Source organism: Empidonax traillii, unplaced genomic scaffold (assembly GCF_003031625.1).
Source record: "Empidonax traillii isolate 1590-97213 ecotype Southwest subspecies unplaced genomic scaffold, ASM303162v1 scaffold688:size580741, whole genome shotgun sequence".
NCBI lineage: Eukaryota > Metazoa > Chordata > Aves > Passeriformes > Tyrannidae > Empidonax > Empidonax traillii.
Window position 1 is genome coordinate 475,839 of NW_020955881.1, and position 24,094 is coordinate 499,932.

A 24,094-nucleotide genomic window follows, 5' to 3' on the forward strand; every position below is an offset into this window, starting at 1 on the left:
CCGGTGCCGCCGCCGAGCTCCCGCCGCCCGCCCGCCCCCCGCTCCCGGCTCCGCGCTCCCGGCTCCCCGACGGGGGGCGGGCTGAGATTGGGTAAACAGCTCCGGCCCGGCAGCGCCGCGCCGATTGGCTGCCGCCCTCCGCGGCCCGGGGAGGGGAAGCAGCGCCGGCCGGGCCGCCCCTCCTGCCCGCGGGGGGCGCGGGGCGCGCCGGCGGCGGGGCGAGGCGAGGGACCCCCGGCGGGCGGGCCAGTGGGCAGGACGGGACAGGACAGGTGCGGGCGGCGCGGGATGGCGATGGAACGGGGCGGAGGGGGCGGGCGGTGCAGCGGAGCGGGGCCCCTCCCGGCCGCCTGGGGAGCGGAGCGGGGAGGGGCGGGCACAGGTGAGCGGCGGGCGGTGCCGCAGGCCGGGAGCTGGGGGGACGGTAGAGCAGGTGGGGACAGGGGGAGACGGGCGGGTAGAGGATTTGTCTCCGTCCCCGTGAGAAGCAACAGCAGCAGCACCAGCAGCGAGGGGTGCAGGGGGGATGGATGGAGAGATAGAGGGAGAGATGGAAGAAAGGATGGAGGGATGGATGGAGGCAGGCAGCGGCAGGCGCGGTTTTCCCGGTAACTACATTTGCGGACCCGACTCAGTTACCGGCAGCCCCCCAGCGGCCGCGCCGCGCCTCCCCCGGGGCGCACCCGGCGCGCTCCCGCCCGGCTCGGCCGGCCCGGCGCGGTGCCGGTGCGATGCCGGTGCGGTCCCGGGGAGCAGCCCCGCCGCAGCCCTGCCCGCGGGGACTGCGGGAGCCACCGAGGGGCGGGCGGCCCGCGGAGCAGCCCCAGCAGCGAGCTCGGGCGGGAGGACGGTGTTCCCCGCCCTTTCTGCCCCTGGCCGTGCTGCGGGGCTCGAGGCCGCGGGGCGCAGACGTGCGGCGCTGCCCGACCCCTCTCTGCCCGTGGCCCCGCAGGTCGGTGAAGGAAGCTCATCCCTGAGGATGATTGCTGAGGCCTTTTCCACGTCCTCCCCGCTAATATGGCAGTGAGGAGGGATCTCTGCAGATGGAGAAGATGTGCTTAGGTCAGCTCCCTTCACAGCCCAAATTCTTCCTTAGCTGATGGCTCAAGCAACAGGCAGTGTCCTCCTTGCCCACTTCCCCACCACCACGGTCTCTTCTCAGTCTGCTCATTCCGCCTCCACTCTCTGAAATGCTCAGGATTTCTCCCTGGTCCTTTGTGTATTCTTCACCCCAAAAGCCTCTCTGATCTCGTCAGCATCCTTCCACTCATCTCTAGTTAATGGCAAATTGAATTTCGTTGATCCCAAATGAGCTATTTTGATCCTATCCTTGGGCCTGGAAAATTCAGGTTTTGTCAGCATTGCTGAGAAGTCGCTCAAGACAGCTGAATAGCACTCATTAACAGCAGTACCAGGGAATAAGTAAGTTCATTCATTTTCCCATTCACAATTTAGAGTCAGCCTAAGGAAGGAAAAAAAAATAAAGAAAAAAAAAAAGAGGACTTTAAGCATATCATATTTTGCCTGACCCTCTGGAACAATAAGCAGGAAGTCTACTCATACAAAGTAAAATTTATATAGGAAGGAAATTTATGCAGGCAGGCGAAAAAAAGCACTGTCTGAATATATGCAGCTGTTGCATCTTTTCCTTTCTTTATGGTATCGAAGACAGTACTATGTATGATGAACATGATACTGCTGAAGTGTAGGAGATCAGTCTTCTCCTCTCTGGGTGCCTGAGGCCAGTCTGCTCTGATGCTGTAATGCTTATCACTGGGTACAACACATTAGATTTCTGCTGAGGGTGAAGTTTTTCCTCCACTAAAATTTTCCTTTTTCAGTCCTCCTTCTACCTCCCCCATGTATTTCCAAACCTATCAGTTTTCATCTAGTCTTTTTGAATGACTCACTAAAGATACTTTTCTCAACGTATCTGCACACTTGAAACCTGGGTTATAAAAATACCAGGGAACCATAGGTCTATCAGAGCTTCATGTTAACCAGAGGTGTTTCACCATCTCTAAAAAGCAGATCTATATTGACTTTGAAGGCTAAATGCAAGGGAAGGGGAAACAAAAGCAACTTGCAATGGGAAGAGTGGTATATTAAGACACAAGTCCTGTTTCAGATAAATGTTTTTGGCTGCCCAGCCAGCTGTTGTGTGTGCAGTCTCCTGTGGACAGATCGATCAGGACAGCTGTCCTTAAGAGTTTCACCAAACTCCACCAAACAGCATTTGCATCTCATCCTGGCCTGAGAACATGTATTACTGACACAGCTGTGAGGAATCCCTTTTCCTCTGTTCAGAGAGAGTCTGGTTTCATCTTAATCCCCTTCTCTCTCTCTCACTCACTCACCCACCCAATCTAAATCTGTTCCTCAGTTAACCTGCTTTCTGCACTGTGATTGGTCTCTTCTGAAATGAAGATTTCAGGTAAGTCACATTGACTCTTATTTTATTCCCCCTGCCTGATGCTTTAGCTAGTCTATCACTTTATCTCAAGCTCAAAGTCACACCCCAGGTCTTAGGAAGTGCACATTTGGCTTTCCTTTCATTAAGCTACAATATCATTTACATCTGCTCTGACTTCTGCCTCAGGCTGTGATTCTACAGGCAGGTGGGCAAGTCCTAGCACTTACCCTGCCTGAAAAGCTGCTTTCCAGTTCTTGATGGATTTGTTTTCTGATGCTTTAGTGAGCTGATAGTTTACATAGGGATCCGGCAAGCACCCATACTGCTGCAAAGTAAGTGTCAGACATGCACAGCAGAAAAAAAGGAACTGGAGAGAAGGAGGGTTATACTCAAGTGTCCATTCACTCACTCCACAGAACTATTGGCCTGTCTTGTGTCTGCCTCACATGTCCCTCAGGCTCCTTCCTTTTTTTAATATGGAATCAATATCACTTAGCTGCTGGAAGCAATACCTGTCTTGGCACCTACAGCCATACTTTGCCATTTTTACTATAGTCAGTTTAATGAAAGGATAGACTCTTCATCATCCTTTGGTTCTTAGTCACACCTTTATTTATTATGGACCATGTTTACATAAATCTCCATATTTAAAGCAAATTTCATTCTTATTAGAAGTTGAGAAGACTTTGTTAGACTATCATCTCAGCTTTCACCCAGTTACTTGGCTCTTCTGTACAGTAGGTTCTATGCAATAGGGAGCTCATCATCAGTGAACAGTTTCTAGGTTTTAACAAGCCAATAACTAAGTTTCTAAAATCAGTTGAAATATGTTTATCATAAAGTAGCATAAGAAATTTTACATTCTGAAGAAATACATGGTTTCATGAGAATTATCACCTAGGAGGGAAGTGACAAGACTGAGTCTCTGAACAACAGACTGAAACAAAGCATAAATCTATCTGTCCCCCACAGTTTCTGTCCTTGTTTTTCCTGAGCAACAGTATTCCCACTGCTTCTGCGAGGAACTGGAGGTAAATGACAGAAAATAAATGGTTTTGTTTTCTTTGAAATACATTTTGACAGGCGCTTAGTATTTTCTCTAAGCATTATGGGTACTTTCTTAAACAATGAGGCTATAATTTCATGTAGGAAATTGTGTACAAAATACCTTTGATAAGTGCTGATTTAAATGCTGGTCTGAAAGATCTTTGTAAATAAAAGGTTTTGTACAGGGTTGGGAGAGAGAGATATTTAAGTCTCTAGAGAGACACTTGGTCCTTAACATAGCTGGGTATCTCATAGGAGGGAGCAGTAGAAAACAGCCACTTGCAACCTCCTAAATTATTTGTATGATGGATGAAATTATGTGCCTCTCTGTTTATTGTAGAGCAGTAGACCTCCCCTTCCACAGCCCCTGTTGTGAGAGGCATGCTGGGCAAAAGAGAAGGGATGTTTGACCTGTTGTGGGGCTGTGGGTCACGATCATTAGGAACTTGCATTTGCAGAGCTTCAGTGCTGCCCAAAGTAGCTCAAGGATGCTGCTGGAGGAAGTGCAACATAAAGCTCCCTTGACCTTTTTCTTCCTCCATTCCGGCACCTTTTTCCTGAATGCAACAGAGAAATTGAGATGCCATAATCAACTCAATAAGCACGTGCTCCTAGGCAAGGACCACCTATTTCTGGGGTTGTATACCAAGGTGAGTTGGGAACAGACAAGTACCCATGCCTCCAATGGTCTCTTACCCCCCACCCCAGCATTCAAATGGAGTGGTCATTGTAAGTCTGAGCAGGAATGAGTGGGGAGGAAAAAATAATTCCATCAAAGCTAAAGATAGTGACCTTGTGCCTCGTAGAGGGGCTGGTAACAGCAGAGAGTAAAGCAGTTTTAGATCAAGTATACTTTTTAAGAACTTGTTCTAAACCCACCCTGAGGCCTCTATCATAAACCTGGAGACTGGCTTATGCTGTAAATTGTTAACTTCTTGTTTGTGTTTTAAGAGAGAGCTGTTCAGCAGTGTTTATCTTTTCTAAAAGCCATTGATGAATACATTAAACCTATTTTACCAAATGTTCCCTATATCTCTATATAAATATACAGATCTTATAAATTATAAATACCGGAAGAGCATCTTCCTAAGAAACACTGCTTATAAAATACAGAGCTATTGTCACTGTCATACCTGCTGAGTAAATTTATTCTTTTCATCAATTAATTATCAGGGATGCAGATTATATCACAGTAGGTAATGCGCCCCTGTTATCTCCCTAAGGTACCACTTAAACCAGTTAAAATGAAAAAAATACTAGTATAAATCTTGCCATCTAATGCTCCACTTCCAATTAAACATCACCAACCACCAAATATGTCTGCCTTCTGTCTACTCCTGTTCCCAGAGGTGTCATTGGGAACCATGTCTATCTCCCCATGAAAAGGCTCTGAAAAATGAATGTTCACCGTCTTCTCCTTCTCTGATCCTTTTAAAAATCCTTATGTAATATTGTGTGACCAACTACTATCCCAGAAAGACATGCAGAAACTTCCTACATGCTTCTTGCAAGATGTGTCTTCAGCTGTGGAAAATATACAGAGGCCTATGAAGTGCACAAGTAGGAGATGTTTACAAAAATAGTATCTGTATCAGATCTATAGAGGCAGAAGTCATGCTCCAGGGACTGTAGCTCTGATATGCTTCTCTTCTGGCCTCCTTCCACTGGCAGTTTGGATTCCCCAGCAAAAGTTACTTCTGGCAGAGATCTCAGTAATTGCTTCATAGAAGTAATGGATAGATGCCATAAGAGTTAATTCTACATCAAGCTGTATTAGCTACTCATAGGATTTTCATGTGGACCAAAAAGGAAATGAGATAGCAAAATGAGTCATACAGTTGTTCTTGTTCAGAGCTCCTTTGGTGCAGGAGACAAACAGAAAGGCTTTTTATGAGGTTTAAAGAATGAAAAAAAGCAGTGTCAATGTAGTTCGGATCCTGAAAGCGGTGCAACTTATCTGACATGTGAAAGGCTGGGTCCTTTCAACTGGGAAAATATTTGAGGCTGTGTGAATCAACTAAAGATTAGAAGGGACAACAGATGGAGAGAGGTAGGATATGTTTGCATTGCACACTGTGATATAAGCTCATGCTTACCTACACTCACATCTGAGCAAACACAATCTTACTCCACCTGCACCCACAGCTCATGAAAAGCTTCTTGGAGAGCACATTTGTTCAGTACTGAGACAGAAGTAATCAATACAAATAATCAATACTTCAATAGTGTATTTATCAAAAAATCCTCCCGGGTATTTTGTCCCGTATTGCTGAAGAGAGGTAATAGTGAGTGCCAAAACATTATTTTCCTCTCTCCCTGCATGGTGAGTTCTCAAATTGGCCTGTGCTGCCGAAGCAGAAACATGTGCTTTGTATATCCTGGCATGATCTACTGGAAACTGAACATTGTCGGAGTGTCCCAAATTAAGGACAGTCTTACTCAGAGGAATTCAATACTTTAATGTTAGCCAGATACCTTAAAAACACACTCATTTCAATGCAAGTTGAGATTCTTTAAACATGTATTTCTAAAAACAAATTTTAAGAATTTCTGCAGTGGAGAGGTATGTCATCCCAACACAAAAAGCACAGGCAGGCAGTGGGCTGGCTGTAATCTAACAATAGACAGGACTCACATGCGTGCTTTGCTGCAAGATCACTGTTATGTGACCTTGCTAATTTGGTGGTATTTTATTAAAATGTAATCAGCTCTCTGTATAACACATGGGTTTGACATATTGATACACAAATAAATGTTCAATACTCAGTGTTTGCCATTCTTTTCTCACTTATCTTGATAGTTGCCTTCCATTAGTTTTTCTTAGGAATTTGTAGCTTCAGAGTATTTCCAAACATTGCTGTTTTGCAGGTTTTTAGCAAGTGTAATATTCTCTCAGTATCTTCATCCATGTTTTGATTTTTATCCAGAGTCATGCAGAAGTGTCATGCTCTGTTCTGTGTATATTAAGATCTCATTTTCATACAGTTCCCATTTCAGGACTTTACAGAAGACATAGAAAAGGAATTTACCATCTGGGACTGTGGTGGTGCAGCTTGCTGTTAGCATTTCACTGATGCCTTTGTAGCACACTGACCTACTGCATGTGATCATGCATCATCTTCCATTTGAGCATGGAGAACCATTGCTCTCTGGAACTGCAGCTCAGCATCAAAGAATTAACAAGTCTGCTTCATCTGTCACAAACTTCACCCACTCAGCAACACCATTCTGGCAAATGCCTTTCATAAATCTATTCTGCATCCTCATATGTCCTTACGTTGTGTCCAAACCAGCTAAATGCCTGCTACACACAGAATGAAACTGAAGGTATTCTGGGCCATGCTCTCAAATTCCAGTTTCTTCCGCCATGGCCTGGGGCTTTTCCAGTAGCAAGTGAAATGGGAAGATAAGTGATTTCAGATAAGGCACTCCTTCCCACTCCCTCCCTGCCAGGAAGGGCTCAGCAGATGCTAACAAATGAGGAGGAAAAAAGAAAGGAAATTCCAGGAGTGTAAAAGAAAGGAATTTGTTGAACCTCTGGCAGTCACACTGAGAGTGTCAAGGTTCCTCACCATGAGGTAGGTAGTGCCAAGAGGGAAGGTCTGAGGAGGTGTCAAAAAGGGAGGGTCAAAAAGGCTACTTGATATGCATTAGAGAAACAAATATCACCCATGACATAAATGTGAGGTGTATATTAGGGTGCAGACATCTTTGATGCAGTCTGAGTCTTATTTTGGCTTTTTAAAAACATTTACTTAATTCTCTACTGAATGTCTCGTTTCCCAACAGTGAAATATACAGCAGCTACTTCTGCTAAATGTCAGTTGAATCTATACTAGTGGTGTTGCTCAAGCTGCATTTTTAAAAATAATCTGCAAGCAGTTAATGTGCTTTTTAAATTCTCAGTGTTATGTAAAAAGGCACAATATTTTTAGCCTTACAAAATATCAGTTGTCATCTCCTCACTCTCTCCCTTTGATATATTGGAGATGGGGGACTAGAAGCTCAGAGAAACTGTGGATACTCACAGTTTTAAAAATACATTGTTTGTTTGGTTTTTTTTCCTGCAGTGTGCTTCTGGAGTTTTACAGATCTTAATAAAAAGATACAAAAATACCCTAAACCTTAAAAGCAAGTCTGAACAAAGAAAGTACTTCTTATTTTAAAAGCTAGTCATTCTGTCCTCGCTGCTGAATCCTTAAGTCTGGAATAGTGACAGTATAATGTATCCTGAAGCAAAATATCGACTTAAACTGTTCACTCATGCACTGACAGAATGGCCCTCACATTTTAAAAAATCTCCAGAAATTGCTCTGTAACACAGAGAACACAGCTGTTGTGAGTAGGCTCTGGCAAATCAACATTGACTCAAACTATTTTTGGAATCAAGTCAGGCCTGCTGCTGTTTCTGGAAGATGTGAATACATCTACCTGCTCTGCTGCAGTCCATAAGGAATATGGTGGGTTCCAGAATGTTTCCCTCTGTGCTTATTTGGAGGTGACCTTTCCATTTCCATCTGTTTCAAAGTCTTCTGAGGTCTAATGTCTTTCCCTGCTGACAACCACCTTAATAAGAACATTTGGACCTTGTTTCTTTCTGTGTTCTCTACTGAAATTTGAGGAACATGATCTCAGAAGAGTCTGTCTTGCTGCCTTTTCTTCTTACTGTCTTGCAACACTTGACATCCTGATGGTACCTTCTGACTAGGAGGCATCCCCTTCCGGAAGCAGCCCAGCAAAGAAGAGCGCTCTAACCCCAAACCCATTGGGGTCATAGCTGATCCTTGAAAGAAATCCACCAATGCAATTCAGGAGGTGGCTACTAGTAACTCTTGGAATAATAATATTTGTTGTTGCACCACCCAGTCTGTGGAGATACTATGTACCAATACTGGGCTAAGGCAAAGGCTGTTAGCTTTTATCTCCTCTCACAGAAGGCTGCTCTTTCATTCTACCTCCCCAAAATTGTCTTTAATCTGCAGTAGGTGAGAGAACATTTATCATACTTTCATATTTACTACTTCTTTCTCAGTTTAGTGTCTTCTGGGAGAAAGAGTTGAAGTTATTGTAGATGAGGAGAGTTCTGGTCTCGTGGTCCCTCAAGTCACATAAATAATTGCTGTGTTTAGGAGAGTGGAATTCTTCAGGCACCATGTAACTTGAAATTCCATTCCTTGCTTGGAGGTGCAGGGATTTCAAGAATAACAATTTTTGAGTCAAAAGCAAACACATGGAAACTCTAGGACTCTAGTATAATCTGGTAAGACAGCAAAGCAGGATGCAGCATACTGTAGGTTTCTCATCAGTGTAAGCTGAAAGACAAAATGAATTCTGAGTCTAATGAGGGAGTCATTCCAGCCTCAAAACCAAGCCAGGGGCCTGAGAATATGCAACATTAAAGAGTAAAAACAGTCTACAATTTAGTGTCCCTCTAATCTTGACCGCAAGCGAAGGTCATTATGTTGAATATAGGTTTTTGGCACCAAAGGGCTGATATCTGTCTGAAGTGATACCATCTGAGGAGTTAGAGACAGTGAACAGCATCAACCAGACCAGACCTTCATCCATACTCTTCACGGATGAACTGTACCCTCTACCCTTTACCTGTCCCATTCCTCAAGAAAACTCATTGCGGTATGTAGTCTAGCCCCTGTGGAACGCCTCCCTTTGAAACCTGTGAGGGAATGGATACAGATAGTATCCCATATGTACAATTAAATGTGGACCTCTATGCAGATTTCCTCTTTCTTGGATCAGGACAAAATAGGAGCCATTTTACTGCATTGGAGAAATACAGGCTGTCCAGTATGTCCCAAAGCAAGTGGACAATTGGAACTGATGTGGCTCCCTCCCTGCCAGGTTATTACATCGGAGGTTGCACTGCTTGCCTCTACATTGATTGGATGTAACGTGTGGCTCTTGCAGTGTTTCAAATCTGCCAAGCCCTCACACTAATCCACATTATTTTCTTGTTTACTCCAAAAATGTTTTCAAACAAATATAGCCTGCCTTTTTTATCAGATCTCATTTTTGTTTTATATTTTTAAAATAGAAGCTTAATGACCACCTTGGGATGATACAGTTTTGGAAAGCATGTCCATAAAGGCCAAATAAACAGGAAACAAAAGGATTATTGCTGGTAAGACCCAGCAATCCTTTTCATGGCATTGAACACTATGTTCCAAGGCGTTGGGAAGAAAGCTGTTGGTGGGAGGCCCAAGAAAAGCAACACTAGTCTGGAGAAATAGCTTTGCAAACATCCCATTAATTTCTTTTGGCAACTAACACTGTCTCTGAAACCATCAGTCACTCTGCAGAAAGTGGTTTGATAGGGCTTTTCTCATAACCTGAGCCCGTTTTCATCAGCAACCTGATGAGATTCTGCTGGCTTAGTTTCCAAACATCTTTCACTACCTGCTGCTCCCAACTTTTAGCCAGCACTGTCACAGGCATTACCTGGAACTCAAGAACCCCAGGGAAGAAGTATATTTGCATATGAAGCCTGAACACAGATGACCTTCAGGCAGATTGCAACTGGTCAAATGCATATCTGAAGTGGTTTATATGGAAACTGAATGCTTTGGATAAGGTTAAAGGTTCCAAATGACTTCTTTCATAAGCTGTGGAAGCAAACAGGCAGGAGGTTTGCCAAGTACCTCGGAGACATAGTCGTCATATTGACCTTCATCAAGACAGCTGAAGAATGCCTTGGAAATGCATCTCCAGAAATATACTTCCACAGCTGAGTTTTTTAATCACAGAATCACAGAATCATTATGGTTGGAAATGACCTCTAAGATACTGTTATGTCTTGAGCCTTTGCCCAGGCATCTGTGACTGACAGGCAGGGGGGGGTTCACAGTTTTGGGAGGAAAAGCACTTTGCATTGGTGCAAAGTGGTGGGAGTCAACTGATCCGGAATTTAGGCTATGTCTCTGTCATGCCAGCACACCTCTAGAGAACCCAATGTGCAAATAGTCAGTGACTTGGTAATACAAAATGGAACACTTTGAGGACCTCTCCTGCATTTTGAACAATAGCTGTGGCTACTGATCTCTCAGTGTCACTTAGACTAGAAAAGCTGGCAATGATGGCCTATAACTGCTACTACCCTATCCCAAACAGTCAGTGCTTGATCACTTTGCTGCATACAGAATGATCTTAGCACAGATCCTCAGTAAGGCCTGTCACACCCTTATATTTTCAACCTACTGAAAATTATACTCTGCTTGAAAACCAGCTCTCTCCTGTAAGTTGTCACTTGTCACAGACTCCTAGCTGCCACTGAAAGGACAGTGGCTCCACTGCAAGTCCCTGCTAATTATCCTGACAACCCAATGAAACAGTCAAAGATTTTTGTCTGGTCTACAGTTATCCTTTTATTCTTACTGTTAGTAAATTAACTAGCAGAGATACTAGTAGCCACATGTACTAAACCTGGGAACTGCAGGAAACATCATATAGCCCCACACCTTTTGCTTTTGGAAAGCAAGGAAAGCTGTACTCAAATGGTGTTTTACTGTGCAGCTTGTGGATAATATTTGGCCTGGGGTTCAGTTTGTTTGTTTTTGTTTTTTGGGGGTTTTATTTGTTTGTTTGTTTGTTTGTTTTCCAAGCAGACTGTTGGACCATATGCCTGTACTGTCTGTTTGGTTGGTTTGTTGCTTTGCTCCAGGCCTTGGTTCGGTGATCATTTATACTGTGTACATACTAGGTTTTGCCAGGACTCTGATCTGGAGTTAACCAATTATTTGGTTTTCTGAGAGGGTAGTTTGCTTCAGGATCCACACCCTATAGATAACGCAGGTGTGGACTATACCAGGCTTCATTCTTCCTGACCAGAGCAATCTGCTTGTGCATGCCTAATGTACTCACAGGTCCAGCATGCCCTGACATTTGCATGGCACCTTTTTGTAGGCACAGTACAAGACACAGAAGTCTCCAAACCTGTCTCTACTTATCTGGCTACCCCAGTTCTTATGCAGGAAAATAACAGCACTGGGATAGAAAGGGGCCATGTGTGGACTGGACTGATTAGGATCCTGTCCCAGGTTAATGTTACGGAGACTGTAGCTCGGCATCTCTGTCCCTCTGGTACCAAGCAGCCGCACCAGATGCTTTCCTGGGAAGCCACTACGCAACTTCCACTGCATGACATAGGAGGAGGCTCAGTATATCAAGAGAGTTGAGAACCTGCTTTTGCCTCTCAGCTTTGTCACAAGGAGGATGCAGGGAAAGAACCCTTTTTCCAAGATGTGACACCCTCCCCACGACACATATACATAATGGAATTATTTCTGGGACTTTTTTTCAAAATCCCCTAGGATGCAACACAGTGAGCACCCAGGAGTACCTGCGTCTATTGATTATACTCATTTGTAGGAAGGAGTATGGCTTGTTGTGCTGTGCTTACAAGACTACACCATGTAATGGAGTGAAGAAAGGAGACTTCTGCACGAGAGCACGGCACTTGGGTGGAAAGAGGCTTGCACCACACACAGGAACTCTTAAATTAGCAGGCTGACAGATGTGTTACTTTGACAGTCAGTTCTGACAAGCAGTAATATTTGCCACAGAACAGCCAAATATGTCACCGCTTGTCTTGCTGGTGGCAATGGGTGGGGCATACAGTTGAGGAAATGGTAAGGGTGCCTTGGAATGTGGAAATGGCAGCTTTCCGAGCAGAATGGGCTCTGGCGGCCATCCATACTCAACCACACACATGGGCATGCCCCAGGAGCCATCTCTTAGTTTTCCAGAGTTGCAGAACAGGTTGTACAGCACCTGAGGGAAGAGATATCCTCTGGGACAGCCTGCTTGCATCCCTCATTCCTCCGGCACAGAGCCCAGCAGCAGTGAGCAATAGGTGTGGGAGCACTGTGAGGGGAAGCCTGTCAGTGAGCAAGCCCCAGGAGTCATGGAATTACAGGCCTGCTGCCATGCTGAGAAGCAGATAGAGGCAGCAGCTCGGCAGGAAATTTTGGTGGAAGGAGATAAGGAAACAGCTGTGGTGATTCATCTGGGAGCATCTCCTACTCAGGAGCCCCTGTTTTGGCTCTGTCTATGAAAGACCTGCCAGCCTTGCTGGAAATGAAGCTTCTTCCCTGAACAGACACTCTGTTCTCCTGGCTGTCTGGCTGCTCTGATGGCCAGTCATGTCCTGGCATGACCAAGGTCATACCACAGAGATCCTCTGCTCCCTCTTATTTTTATGTGTCTGATTTGCCTCATTAAAAAAGTGTTTCATGGCACAGCAAGGGTTTGGATTTTTTTCTGTTTACAGCTTTTGGCCTATTCTAGTGTTTTAGTCAGGGTAATCTAATTGTATGTGTATGGGAGGAATAACTTTTGAAGTATGTATATATGTGCATGTGTACCATGCAATACCTTCACAGTGGGATTTGAGGACCTACAGTTGCAGAGATCACAGAGGCTCTCTGTAGCTACTAAACAGCTTCCCTTCTTGGGGAGGGACACTTCTGATGTGTGCTTTGAAGAGAAGCAGCAGGGATACACTAGATATATGTCCTGGCTAGCTGGTCATTCAGGGACTTCACAATTCATGACCTTTGCAAATAGCATTCCTGACAGTGTGCCAGTTTCACAGATGCAGGAAGATGACTAGGCTCATAAGGACTGCTGTCTCTTAAGGCTCTGCTGTCCCCAGCACAGCTCTCTGTTTGGCACACAGCTGTCGACACGCATCCCGCAAGGGGACTAAGGCACTCCAGCTTGAAACTGCTGTTTGGTCGGGAGAAAGACAGCTCTGCACACGTCATGACCTCCACGAAGGGTGTGAGCAGCAGCCGTGGCAGGTGACAATCTGTGCCAGATGTAGTCTTTCACACGGAGAAAGCACTTGAGGGCGGGAGCAAGGACCGTGCCAGGAGAGGGCTGTGCTGTGGAAGCACGGCAGATCTTATGAGTCCTCTTACCAAAGTGCATTACATAGAATCATGGGATTGTTCAGGTTGGAAAAGAACCTCAAGTTCACTGAGTCCCTCTGAAACACCTGTTGGTCCATATGGATGAAGGCAATTTGCTGCAAGTGGTCCTGCCCTGGACAGTGCAGGCCTAACCTCATCAGTACCTCTTGGCCTGGGGGCCAAATTCGTTACCTGTTCCTAACTCTTCCAGTAGGCCCAGACATAGCATTTAATACAGCATGGGGAAAGCTTACTAAGTGGTAATTTAGCAATAATCAATAAAATGTGGTTAGACTAAACAGAAGTTATATGACTAAAGCATCAGAGATTCGACACAGATATAAGTCAGAACTTTTCTCTGCTTGGGAAAAACATGGACTCCTGTGTAGCATCACTAATTGTTGACTAACTCATGCTGAGAAAAAATGGCACTAACTGATCTGTTGATATGAATAGAAATTATACAGATGCAGACATTTTGTGTTATTAATAACTAAAGCACCCTGTCCACATTCCACGTTGCTTTCTTCTGACATTAAACATTTTTAACACAAAGAATCCCATCTGCAGCTACCTGAACCCTACCTGGCTATCAGAACAGATTTTCTGCCCAACAAGTTTAGTTCCCTGATAGTGTTGTGGCATATAATCCTTCCTTTTGCATTCAAGGACTTATTTTTTCTTCTCTTACATCTATTTTTATTTTCATTTTATAGGCACCTCACCACTGCTAGCATACTCCTCATCCCATTGCAGTATATGAATTTGCCACATAATTTCTGTGTGGCATTATTCTTTATTTACTCTTTGCATTACATGACTGAATTACCAGTGAAGATTCTTTATAACTGTCTCCATTAAAACTTAGTCTGTCCTAGGTGAGTGCCTTGAACTCTAAGCATTTCTAAGCTTTGATTTGATAGCCAGTACTGGGGCTTGCATCCTGTCACTTGCCTCAAAGAAGCACCCAGCTAGAACTTCATCTTCTAAATGCCTGCAACACCTGCTTTGTAGTGGGCTGTCACTTCACCCACTGTGTATAGTAACATTCACACCACAATATAATCCAAAATATTAGATCGCTTTTAGTCATGGTATGGGACAGACAAAGTGATTTACACAGAGGACTGCTGCTAATTCCAGAAATAACAAGATCTGGCATAAGCTAAGTATACCTGCTAATCCATCACTGTATCCAGACAGCTAAATGCCTCTTCAGGACTAATATTTTGCTTCAACTAATGAGAGTGACTACAACTGTGTACATCTTAGGGCTCTAATTTACATTTGCAGCAGAAAATTGTCTAGTCTTTCAAGCAAATAATTTCACGAAGGAAGGTTGCTAGCATAAGGAGATTCTAATTCTCTTTCCGGAGGAATCAGAACTAACATAGGAAAGTCATCTTCATTTCTGATTACAAAAGCACAAACTTTGGGTCCACTATTTGGCAAGCATGAAATCAGATTATCTTCCCCCTGTGTATTCTGATACATTCTGATTTGAGAAGTCTACCTTTCACATGTGCAACCTGCAAAACACATCTGTTTCGTGTGTGTTTCTTCATAGTGAGGAATTAATACAAAATGCCTAAGAGGATCTGCTTTTCTTATTCTCACTTTGCTTTATCTGCCTTCATGAACTTTTAACATCACCACATGGGTGAGACGATCAAACATGCAAGCATCTGGTTTTATGGGGACGTGACCAGAAAATATGAGAGCACAGATCTTTTTTTCGTATTCACTCAGCACTTTTTTAATCTCAGTCTGAGATGTTCTTTGTTTCCTCTGGAGTCAAGGCTAGCCCAGGGAACAGCAGCAGAGTTCTCTGACGTCAGGCTGATTGTGTAAAGGGTGCCGTGATGTTCCAGAATTTGGTTAGCAATTCTGCAATGAAATCTTTTTAGCTCTGCACTGACATCTTTACCTGAATGAGAGGGAAAAAGACTCACTGCACTAGAAAAGTGACAGTGTTAGAAGACCCCGCACAAAGATACCTTCCTTATCCTATATAATTACTTTGTGCATTAATCATGGGAGGTAACAGAGCTGATGCCATGCCTACAGCAGTATGCCATGCAGCAGTAACTTCAGGGTTATTTAGAACCCACAGAAGAGCTATATATGCCTAAGAAGTTCACAGCTATATATCAATGGTTGCAGCTCTATGAGGAGAGAGAGGAGTGAGGAGTGCTCAGTGCTACACATTGTTATGGGCAGCATTTTCATACGGTATGTAACACTGAAAAACCTTAGAGAGCCAAATTTTTCCAGCTGTATCATCTGTTAAATAAAAAGATATAACCTCTTTGTACAAGCCTTATGCGTAAAATTAAAGATTTGTTTACACTGGACTTAAGCCTTGGATGAATCTCTTTGCCTAGGTCTCCAATGTGAGCATTTTGCAGTAGTGCAGGCTGGGAGTCTCAGTGGTGTGGTTTGTGGCTTACTCACCCACCTGCAAGTTACCAGTACTGAAAGATACCTGTGTTGATAGGTAAGTCTTAGGAGCAGACAAACCCCAAATCCCTTGAGCATTACCAAATACAGTAATTCTCCAGGGCATTTGCAACAGTAGGGTTATTAACCCCAATATTAAGACCAAATTCTGAAGTCCAAGTACAATGATTGCGCAAAGCAGAGGAATTCTGTCTTTATAGGTGCTCCTCCTTCCTGACAGGCTTTGAAGCAAGAAGCACCAAAGGCTGGGGTTGAAAATTACATGTTCTGTTGTGCTGGGTCAGGTTGTCCCCGTTCTAGAGCAGGGCTGGAACCACAGCCAGCACTGGGATAAAAATAAAGCCGATGTGCAGCACTGGCAATCCAACAAAGCAATTCCTGTGGATACTATTTGATATAAACCAGCTTATAGTGTTTGCCTAGCAGCCAGTGCAAGGAGAACAAGTCGCTTTTCTGCACGGTGGAGTCATCTGATGTTTGCTTTAATTTCTGGCAGAATGGGGGAGCGTGAGTCAGATGCTCTCACAGCTGGCTCGGGCGAGGCAGAGGCCAGCAGGGACCCTGACTCACCAGAGCCGCCGCATTTCTTCCGAAAATCCAGCTCAGCGACTGGAAGTGAAATCACGGGCTGGGGGGCAGCTCCAAGGTTAGGGAAGGCGGGAGGAGCGCGGCTCTCTGCGGGGGGCAGTCAGCGAGCCCAGCCCAGGGTCAGTGTCGAAGGTACCGGTGGGAAACGCCGACAGACACGTCTCGGTCGCGTCCGCGGGCAGGCAGAGAACATCCCCCTCCCCAGCCGGCACAGCCCGGGACCGCTGCCCCAGCAAGCCCCGTCCCCCCGTTACCTCATTGCCACATTCCCCAGCGAGTGAGCTCAGCTGTGCGCGCAGCCTCGCGCCTTTTATGGTCAAACAACTTTGCCTGGGCGAGGCTTTTTTCGCGAGTTGAGAGGAAGCGCTGGGGCTCAGCCTCTTCCCCGCCTCTCGGCGCTGCTGCCTCTCCCGGCGGGCGGGCCGGGGCGGCGGAGAAGCCCGGCCCCAGCCCCGACAGCCCCGAGGGTGGCATTTCCCGCTCCCCCAAAGGTGAGTCTCTTCGCTCGGCTTAGCGACAAAGCTTTTGTTCTTCACCCTGGGGCTGGCGCTGGGCGTGGAGGGGTGTGCGGGTTTTCTGCCGCTCCCGCCCTCGCGGCTCGTGAGCCTCGGACAGAGCGCTTCGCTCTCGGTGGGGCTGATTTGCGGTCGTGACTCGTGAGGGCATTTGCCCCTCCGCAGAAAGGACGTTCGCGTTTGTGGGGTGAGTTTTCTTCTCTCACGGTGCCACGGAGGCGGCTCAGGGCTCCCGCACAGCCCCAGGAGCAGGGGAGAGGGAGGGGGTGCTGCCGGGCTTTACTCGGGACAAGCTCTCTTTTGTGTGCGCATGGATGAGCGAGACACCTCGGGAGCCTTTTTCCAGATGTGTTTGAGAGAGGAATCTGGGGCGCTTTGTGCATGAAATTCACTTAATTTATGATTTTCTGTCTCTCTGGGAGTGCCCTGAGAAAGCGAAGACTCAAGTGCTTGCAAAGTCGTAGAACTTCCTAACGTTTTAAATATCTTTGCATAGCTTTTTGGAGTTTTTCCTTTCTTCTTTCCTTCCTTGCAGAGGGAGGAGGCAAGCCTAGCATGTGCGAGAGAACTTTGTAACTCCGAATATCCCCCTCCCCCAGCCCGGTTGCTTTAAGGCTCTACCTTGCGGCTTGCATAGCTGACTGACTTTGCTCTCTTTGAAGCTTTGTAACTTTGGGGCAGGCTGGGAGAACTTTCTGGATGAAAATAAGCATAACTCCTAAATCCGTTGAATCCGTTCTTAATACTCTTTTTTGTTGTTGTTGTTCTTTTTTTTTTTTTTTTTTTTTTTTTTTTTTTTTTTTTTTTTTTTTTTTTTTTTTTCCCCTGTATTTCTCTTTCTGACCCCCTTCAGCTGGGAGGAAGTTGGGAAATAGGGGAAGTACAGATGCAGTGTGTGGAACCACGGTGCTGGGCTGGCTTTTACAGGGGCTCCCAGTGTGGCTGAAGTCAAACTGCTTTTACCAACAGAGGTGAAAAATGGCGTTAAGGTCTCTGCTTCCTTAGGTTCCTCCTGCTTTCACTACCCCAGGAAAGGAGCAGAGCTTTTGAAAGTGATATCATGGGATCAGAGAACTGAAAGCTGTTTGGGTGCCTAAGAAGTGGCAGACCCATCGTGGGACCTTCTGGGAGGTGTCATTTGGTTTTGTCCTCCTATTTTTCCTTGCTGTCAGAGAGAAACAGTGTATGAGGCAACTAGGTATCCAGACTGTGTCCTTTGGGGGCATCTTTCTTCATAGCTCCACTTGAGTCATCTTAAATGCTGTTACAGGAGGTAGAAAAATCTCTCCCCTTGGGGAAAATGTGAGGATGAGAAGGATTTGAGATTAGGTCTGTTGGCATCACGTTCCCTTCTCCCATAGCTTTCACAAACTGCGCCACAGGACTTGCATGAGCTGTGTGTTTCTGCAAAGGCTTAGCGAGTGGCAGCGCCCCAGGGTTGGGGGGTGACTCTGCAAGGCCAGCCTTTCTCGGCTGGTTTGGTCTGTGTGGGGGTGGACTGATAAACAGAAATAAGGATGAGCAGGGGCAGCTGCTGCATGGAGACAGCCCTGAGCAGAAAAGGGCCTTAAGTGCAACATGGCATATCAGGAAATGGGCTGCTTTGGGTTAAGGGAGATAGCAGCTGCGGGTAGCAAAGCCAGTGGATTTTTGTGGTGCGGCCAATGTCCCAAGACTGTATGTTGACTAACTCCAGTATGGATCATGGTTAGAAGTGACATTGTCACTGTAGTGTTCTGCTCTGGTAGGACTTCTGTTCTACGATGTAGCTCACTACACCATAATGAAATAGTGGAGTAGGAGGCATAAGTCTCTGAAGAAAAGCTGGAGGTCTTTTTAGTAGCTACTGTAGCTTGGCTGGAAGCTGTAGAATGGAGAGAGTTCATCAGTGCCTTCTGATTTGCAAGTCTGTTGACCCCTACAAGTTTGAGGGGTTGAGGACAGAGCTTGCTAATTACTCTTCAGCCTTGGCCCTTTCCTCATGCTGGATCAAGTGGGAGATGCTCAGCACAGCTTTTTGGCTAGCGCTTACTGTTTCACCCTCTTTCTCCCTTTGAAAAGCCTAGAAGAGTTTGTCCAAGTACATGCAACTCATCAGCCCTTCATAAAGGGAAGGAAAAGCGCAGCAGCATTGGCCTTGTGTTTGTGTTGCCACATGCTTGTGACTTGGAGAAGCTGTGACAGGTTACTATATCGTGCCACACTGCACTGAGTCGTGGGAGCACTTGGAATGGGCCACGAAGGTCTTATCAGCAGCCAGGGGCTAATCGGCGGTGGGCGGATGTTTGTGGCACCAGGGCTGTCTGTCCCAGCAGCTGTTATTGTCCGTGAGAGAAGCCGGCAGTGTGGAGGGGCACTGATTTGGACATGCCAACGCGAAATGCTGGCACGGAGCCCCTGTGCTGACGGCAGCCCTATTGTGCTAGGGTGTTAGGAGGGCTATAGGCATGCCAGGCTTTACAACAAAGCGTCTGGCTCCATGGAGGCTTCTCGCACGAGTGAGGTTGTTGGCCTGGAGGAATCCTGGAGATGCGCCTCTCCTCAGGAGACTTGCGGTTCCCCCCAGCATCCGGCTCCGTGCGGGTATCCTCCAGCTGCTCGAGCCGAGCGAGAGAGGCAGGTTCGCAGACCCCCAGGAGGCCTGGCCGAGGGGACCCCCGGTTGCAGGGTGCTGTCCGCGCCCCTGGCAGCCCAAAGGGGCGGGCGGGGGGCGGCGGCGGCGAGGCGGCATCCGGGGAGCTCTTCCTGGCGGGGGCGGAGCGGGCGGCGGAGCCGCGGCCGGCTCGGCCGTGGGCAGGGAGCAGAGTCAGCGGGGGTTCTGCCCGGGGGTGTGACACCGGGGAAAGCCTCACCCGCCCCGTTGTTCTGGCTCCGCCGGCATGGAGGGGCCTGGAGGTAAAGGGTGGGGGATGCCGCGGCTTGGGGTGGGGACTGGGGGGGCGTTGCTGGGGCTGTCACAGGCTGAGGTCGAGGGGAGCTGTCTGGCGTTATGGGGTAAAGGGGAAGAGGAAATGCTGACTCCAGTTCTGGGGGCATCCCTTGGGGTGCGGGGGATCACTTTCTTGGTCACCATGGTCCTCTGCGGCGTGTGGGGCTCTGGTGCAGCAGAGATCTGTGTTTCTCTGTGTCAAGAACCCCTTTGTGGTTAATGCCATCCTGAGTTGAAGTGGTGAAGTATGATGGCTCATTCGAGCTGTCTGCAGTTTCTGTTCCTCCTTTTTCCTCTGCTTAGGCACCTCACCCTCTGGCCTGACTTGAATTCCTGTATCACTCTGTTTCTTATATTCTTCTCTGTTAGTTTCCACTCTGGCTCAAGGATGACTTCATGTAGGTTTCCTCCCTCTTGTCTCCTGCCAGGTGCTGAGAAGATGGCCTCCCCGGGTGCCCCAGGGACCCGCATGACTTCCACAGTCAGCATCAACATTTCTACCCCCTCCTTCTACAACCCGCAGAAGAAATTTGCACCCGTGGTTGCCCCTAAACCCAAGGTGAACCCCTTCAAGTCTGGGGGACCATCAGAGTCATCGCTGCCACCGCCTCCTGGTGGACCTGGTGCCCAGCGCGCTCAGATAGGGAAGGTGGGGGAGATTCCATCAGCATCCATGTCCCTACTGGCAGAAGGTAGGTGAGGGCTGGCATGGCAGATGTGAATATGCATTTCTAAATTCTCAGGGTGTGAGGTCTGTGACTGGGCTAAACATGACAACAGGGGCATAACTGCTAGAAGTGGTGGATATTCTTGCTGTAGAGGCTTGCAGGTTCCAAAGGGAGATAAATGGATTAGAAAGGCCTCTCAAAGTATGTAGTATCTTCATTAGGAAAGGAGGTGGGAAGGCAGTCCTGCATTGCACTAATGCTGGAGGAACGCAGTGGATTTTTTGCAGTGTTCCCTGGGTGCGTAGTTGTGTAACTGCAGTCAGTTTCTGGCCAGCATGTCTGAGAGCAAGTATGTTGCAGAGAAGTTGACCCTGATAGTGATGAATCATGCTGTTCTCCTTCTTCATGATTAGTTTCAGCTCAAGTTGGTTATCTCTGACTGTGGATACCCTTCTTGTGGGCCCTGCAATTGCCATCTTTCCTTTTGGAGAAGAAGAAGGAGAAATATTTGCCTGAAAAAATGGTGGCAGTGATCATAAACAGGAAGTGAGACTTAGAGTTTGTATGTCTTGTACAGTTTTGTACTTTTTCCTAGTGGTTTGGGTTGGGTGTGTTTTCCTGTGTAGAGTGACTTCTTGATTCACTGTGGTTTTCTTTTTTCTTTCTTTCTTTTTTTTATTTTTTTTTCCTGTGGTGGTGGCACTTTTGTTTGTTTTTTTTTTTTCTTGTTTCGTTGCTTGTTTGGTTTTGTGTCCTCTAAGAAGCAGAAGGTTACTAGTTGTGTGGTTCTGTAGTTGGAACTGATCAGCGTAGGGCCATCAGAAATTTCCTTGGGGACCCCTTGCTAATTCTTGATGCTGCACGTTACCCCAGGGTTCTACCAAGACAAGGGTACACCTCAGTCATGACACGCATATTCAGATAATACTGGTTTGAATGTCTTTCCCTGTGTAGCATAGACTGTGCAACACTAATGTTTTCTAGGTTGGCATGCTAAGTTAGTGGGCATCTGACCTGATGACAGGAAGGCTGTTCCTGTGCTTAGAGAGAGAAATAAAGCCATTTTTTTTCCATTCCTCAAGTCACGAGAGCATGCTGGTGTTTTTGTCTCTTAGAACTGTACCAGCTAACTCTGGTGATCTATTTCTTGTATGTTGTTGGCTGGAATCTTGTGTCTATGGAAACCAAGGTCCCAAGGCTTTATAGTCTTCTGCTGTTTTGTTGTGTGGATTAGGGATGTATCTGTCGGAAGGTCTCAAACTGACACAAATACATTACATGAAGTACTAAAGTAGACAGATTGACGTTAAATTTTTCAGTATACAGTGTGAGTGGAACATTGGGTGTTGTTTGCTCTGCCTCTTTGTTCCTTAAAATGCGTATTGTGAATGAACTAGACAGAAAGGTTAGCAAAAGAACCATTTGTCACAGGCTGCTGTGTCATCATCATTTGAGGGCTGCCAGCAAGACATCTGAAGTACAGATGAACCACCAAAAAACTCAGTCATGAGAGAAATGCGTCTGATATGATCCTTTTCTGCCTTTCTCATACACTCCCCAAACAAAATGTAGTATAATATAAAGCCATAGCAATTGGTCTCTTTGTCTTAAATGACAGGATGGCTAACTTAGTATTGCTGTAGAAATGTTATATTCAGTATTGATTATTCTATAAAACTGGTATAACAACTTTGTGGGCAGCTTCTTTTTTTGTATGAATAATTAATAAAACAGGCTTTTAGTGTATCTGAAACAATGTGACAACAGATTGGGGCTTTGTTTCTGCAATATTCTTTGATTTCAATAAGCCAAAAGGTAAGCATGTACAAACTGCATCCCAAACTGTAATTCCAAAGAAAAAAATACAAGCACAGTATTATTCCCTCCCCCCAACAGAATTTCTGTGGCACAAGAAGGCTTGGAAGAGGTGTTGCATACCACAGCAGTTTATGCATTCCACAGGCTAATAAGATTTTGGCTTTCATTTTCTGAAGGGGCAGTATCGTCTCCCTTAGGTTACAGATAAGTCCTTATAAAGCCTGTTGACAACAGCTGGATATGAAGATGAGACAATTTGATTACTGCTGTTAAAAGTTGCACTTGGAGTAGCTGGAATGAAAACCTCGGTCTTTTACCCTACTGCTGGTTGGGGATAGCTAGGAAGAGAAGTGGGTGTCCAGAAGAAGGGATGTGGAAGTTACACCTCCTCATTTTTGGTGTTCTTGCTGCATGATTGATAAGAGGACGAATTTACTGATACGTGGTGAAGGGAAGAGGATTCACATTTCCTTGATTGTGCTGTAGTAGAAAATGTCTGGTTTTGCCTGTTCCACATCTCTGGCAAATTGGAAGCGATGGAGTTTTCTTCTAGAAGACTGAAGTGCTCTGGTGCTTTTTCAGTCTGCTTTAAAAGGTTCTAGAAAATTTCTCATGTCCTAATATGCACTGGATGTGAGGACATCTTGGCCTCCAAAAGGAAAGCTGTTTTCATCCTCCGGAAAAACAAAGCAGTTTCAAAGATTCTTCACACACACAATGGGCAGTTGATCCAACTTGCTTTTTTTCCCCCCACACTTGTTTCTTGTATGCTTACTGCGTTGCTGTGAGGTGCCAGCTAATTTTCCTGTAAAAACACAGGCTCTTCAGGGTGCTGGGTTGTCCACTGGCACTGACTTTGCCGCTCTATATCCAGTGTCCTGAGCAAGTTACTGGCAAGAAAAGCATATGCTGGGGACCAGAGACTGAGGCAAGGCGTGGGAAGGACATAGTGAGACTTGTTTACCAAATATACGATAACTCTTCTCAGTGACTAATAGCAGCAGCTACTGAGGAAAGATTACATGATTGTGAAAACCTTTGGACAAGGTGGAAACCAACCCATGGAGTTCAGTTGTCCTTGATGGGTGCTAGGATCCCCTGGGTACAGAAGAACTAGTGTGTGCTCACAGCTCAGAGGACCAGTGGCGTCCTGGGCTGCATCGGAAGAGGTGTGACCAGCAGGTCAAGGGAGGTGATTCTGCCCCTCAGCTCTACTCTTGTGAGACTCCATCTGATGGAGTGCTGCATCCAGCTCTGGGGTCCTCAGCACGAGGGAGACGTGGCCCTCTTGGAGTGGGTTCTGGGGAGGGCCACAAAGATAATCAGCTGGCAGGAGCACCTCTCCTAAGAAGACAGGCTAAGAGATCTGGGGTTGTTCAGCATACAGAAGAGAAGACTGAGGAGACCTCATTGCAGCCTTCCTTTACCTGAAGGGGGCTTGTAAAAAGGAGGAACTTTTTATACTGGCAGATAATTACAGAACAAGGACCAATGGTTTGAAGCTGAAACAGGGCAGGTTTAGATTAGGTTAGATATTAAGAGGAAATTATTTACTCAGAGGATGATAAAGCACTGGAATAGGTTGCCCAGAAAAATTGTGGATGCCCCATCTCTGGAAGTCCACACGGATGGGACTCTGACCAACCTGATCTAGTGAGTGTCATCTCTGCCCATGACAAGGGGGTTGGAAATAGATATTCTTTAAGGTCCCTTCCAATACAAACCGTTCT

The 24,094-nt window shown here is 46.1% G+C and overlaps 1 protein-coding gene and 2 long non-coding RNA genes across 3 annotated transcripts in view; 2 read left to right on the forward strand and 1 right to left on the reverse strand.

Moving 5' to 3' along the window:
- Nucleotides 1-5: 5 nt before the first annotated feature.
- On the forward strand, nt 6-6,227 carry LOC114065697. Its single transcript, XR_003573031.1, has 3 exons — nt 6-272; nt 2,129-2,434; nt 4,808-6,227. It is a non-coding gene; the product is annotated as an uncharacterized LOC114065697 (long non-coding RNA).
- An 8,888-nt stretch (nt 6,228-15,115) lies between these two features.
- On the reverse strand, nt 15,116-16,871 carry LOC114065698. The gene is made up of 2 exons (XR_003573032.1): nt 16,689-16,871; nt 15,116-15,313 (listed from the first exon to the last, which is right to left on the reverse strand). It is a non-coding gene; the product is annotated as an uncharacterized LOC114065698 (long non-coding RNA).
- Nucleotides 16,320-24,094, forward strand: part of ZYX (zyxin) — a 13,645-nt gene continuing 5,870 nt past the window's right edge. The window contains 3 exon segments of the mRNA XM_027899787.1: nt 16,320-16,478; nt 16,480-16,492; nt 20,307-20,570. Coding sequence (XP_027755588.1) covers nt 16,320-16,478; nt 16,480-16,492; nt 20,307-20,570 — 436 coding nt within the window.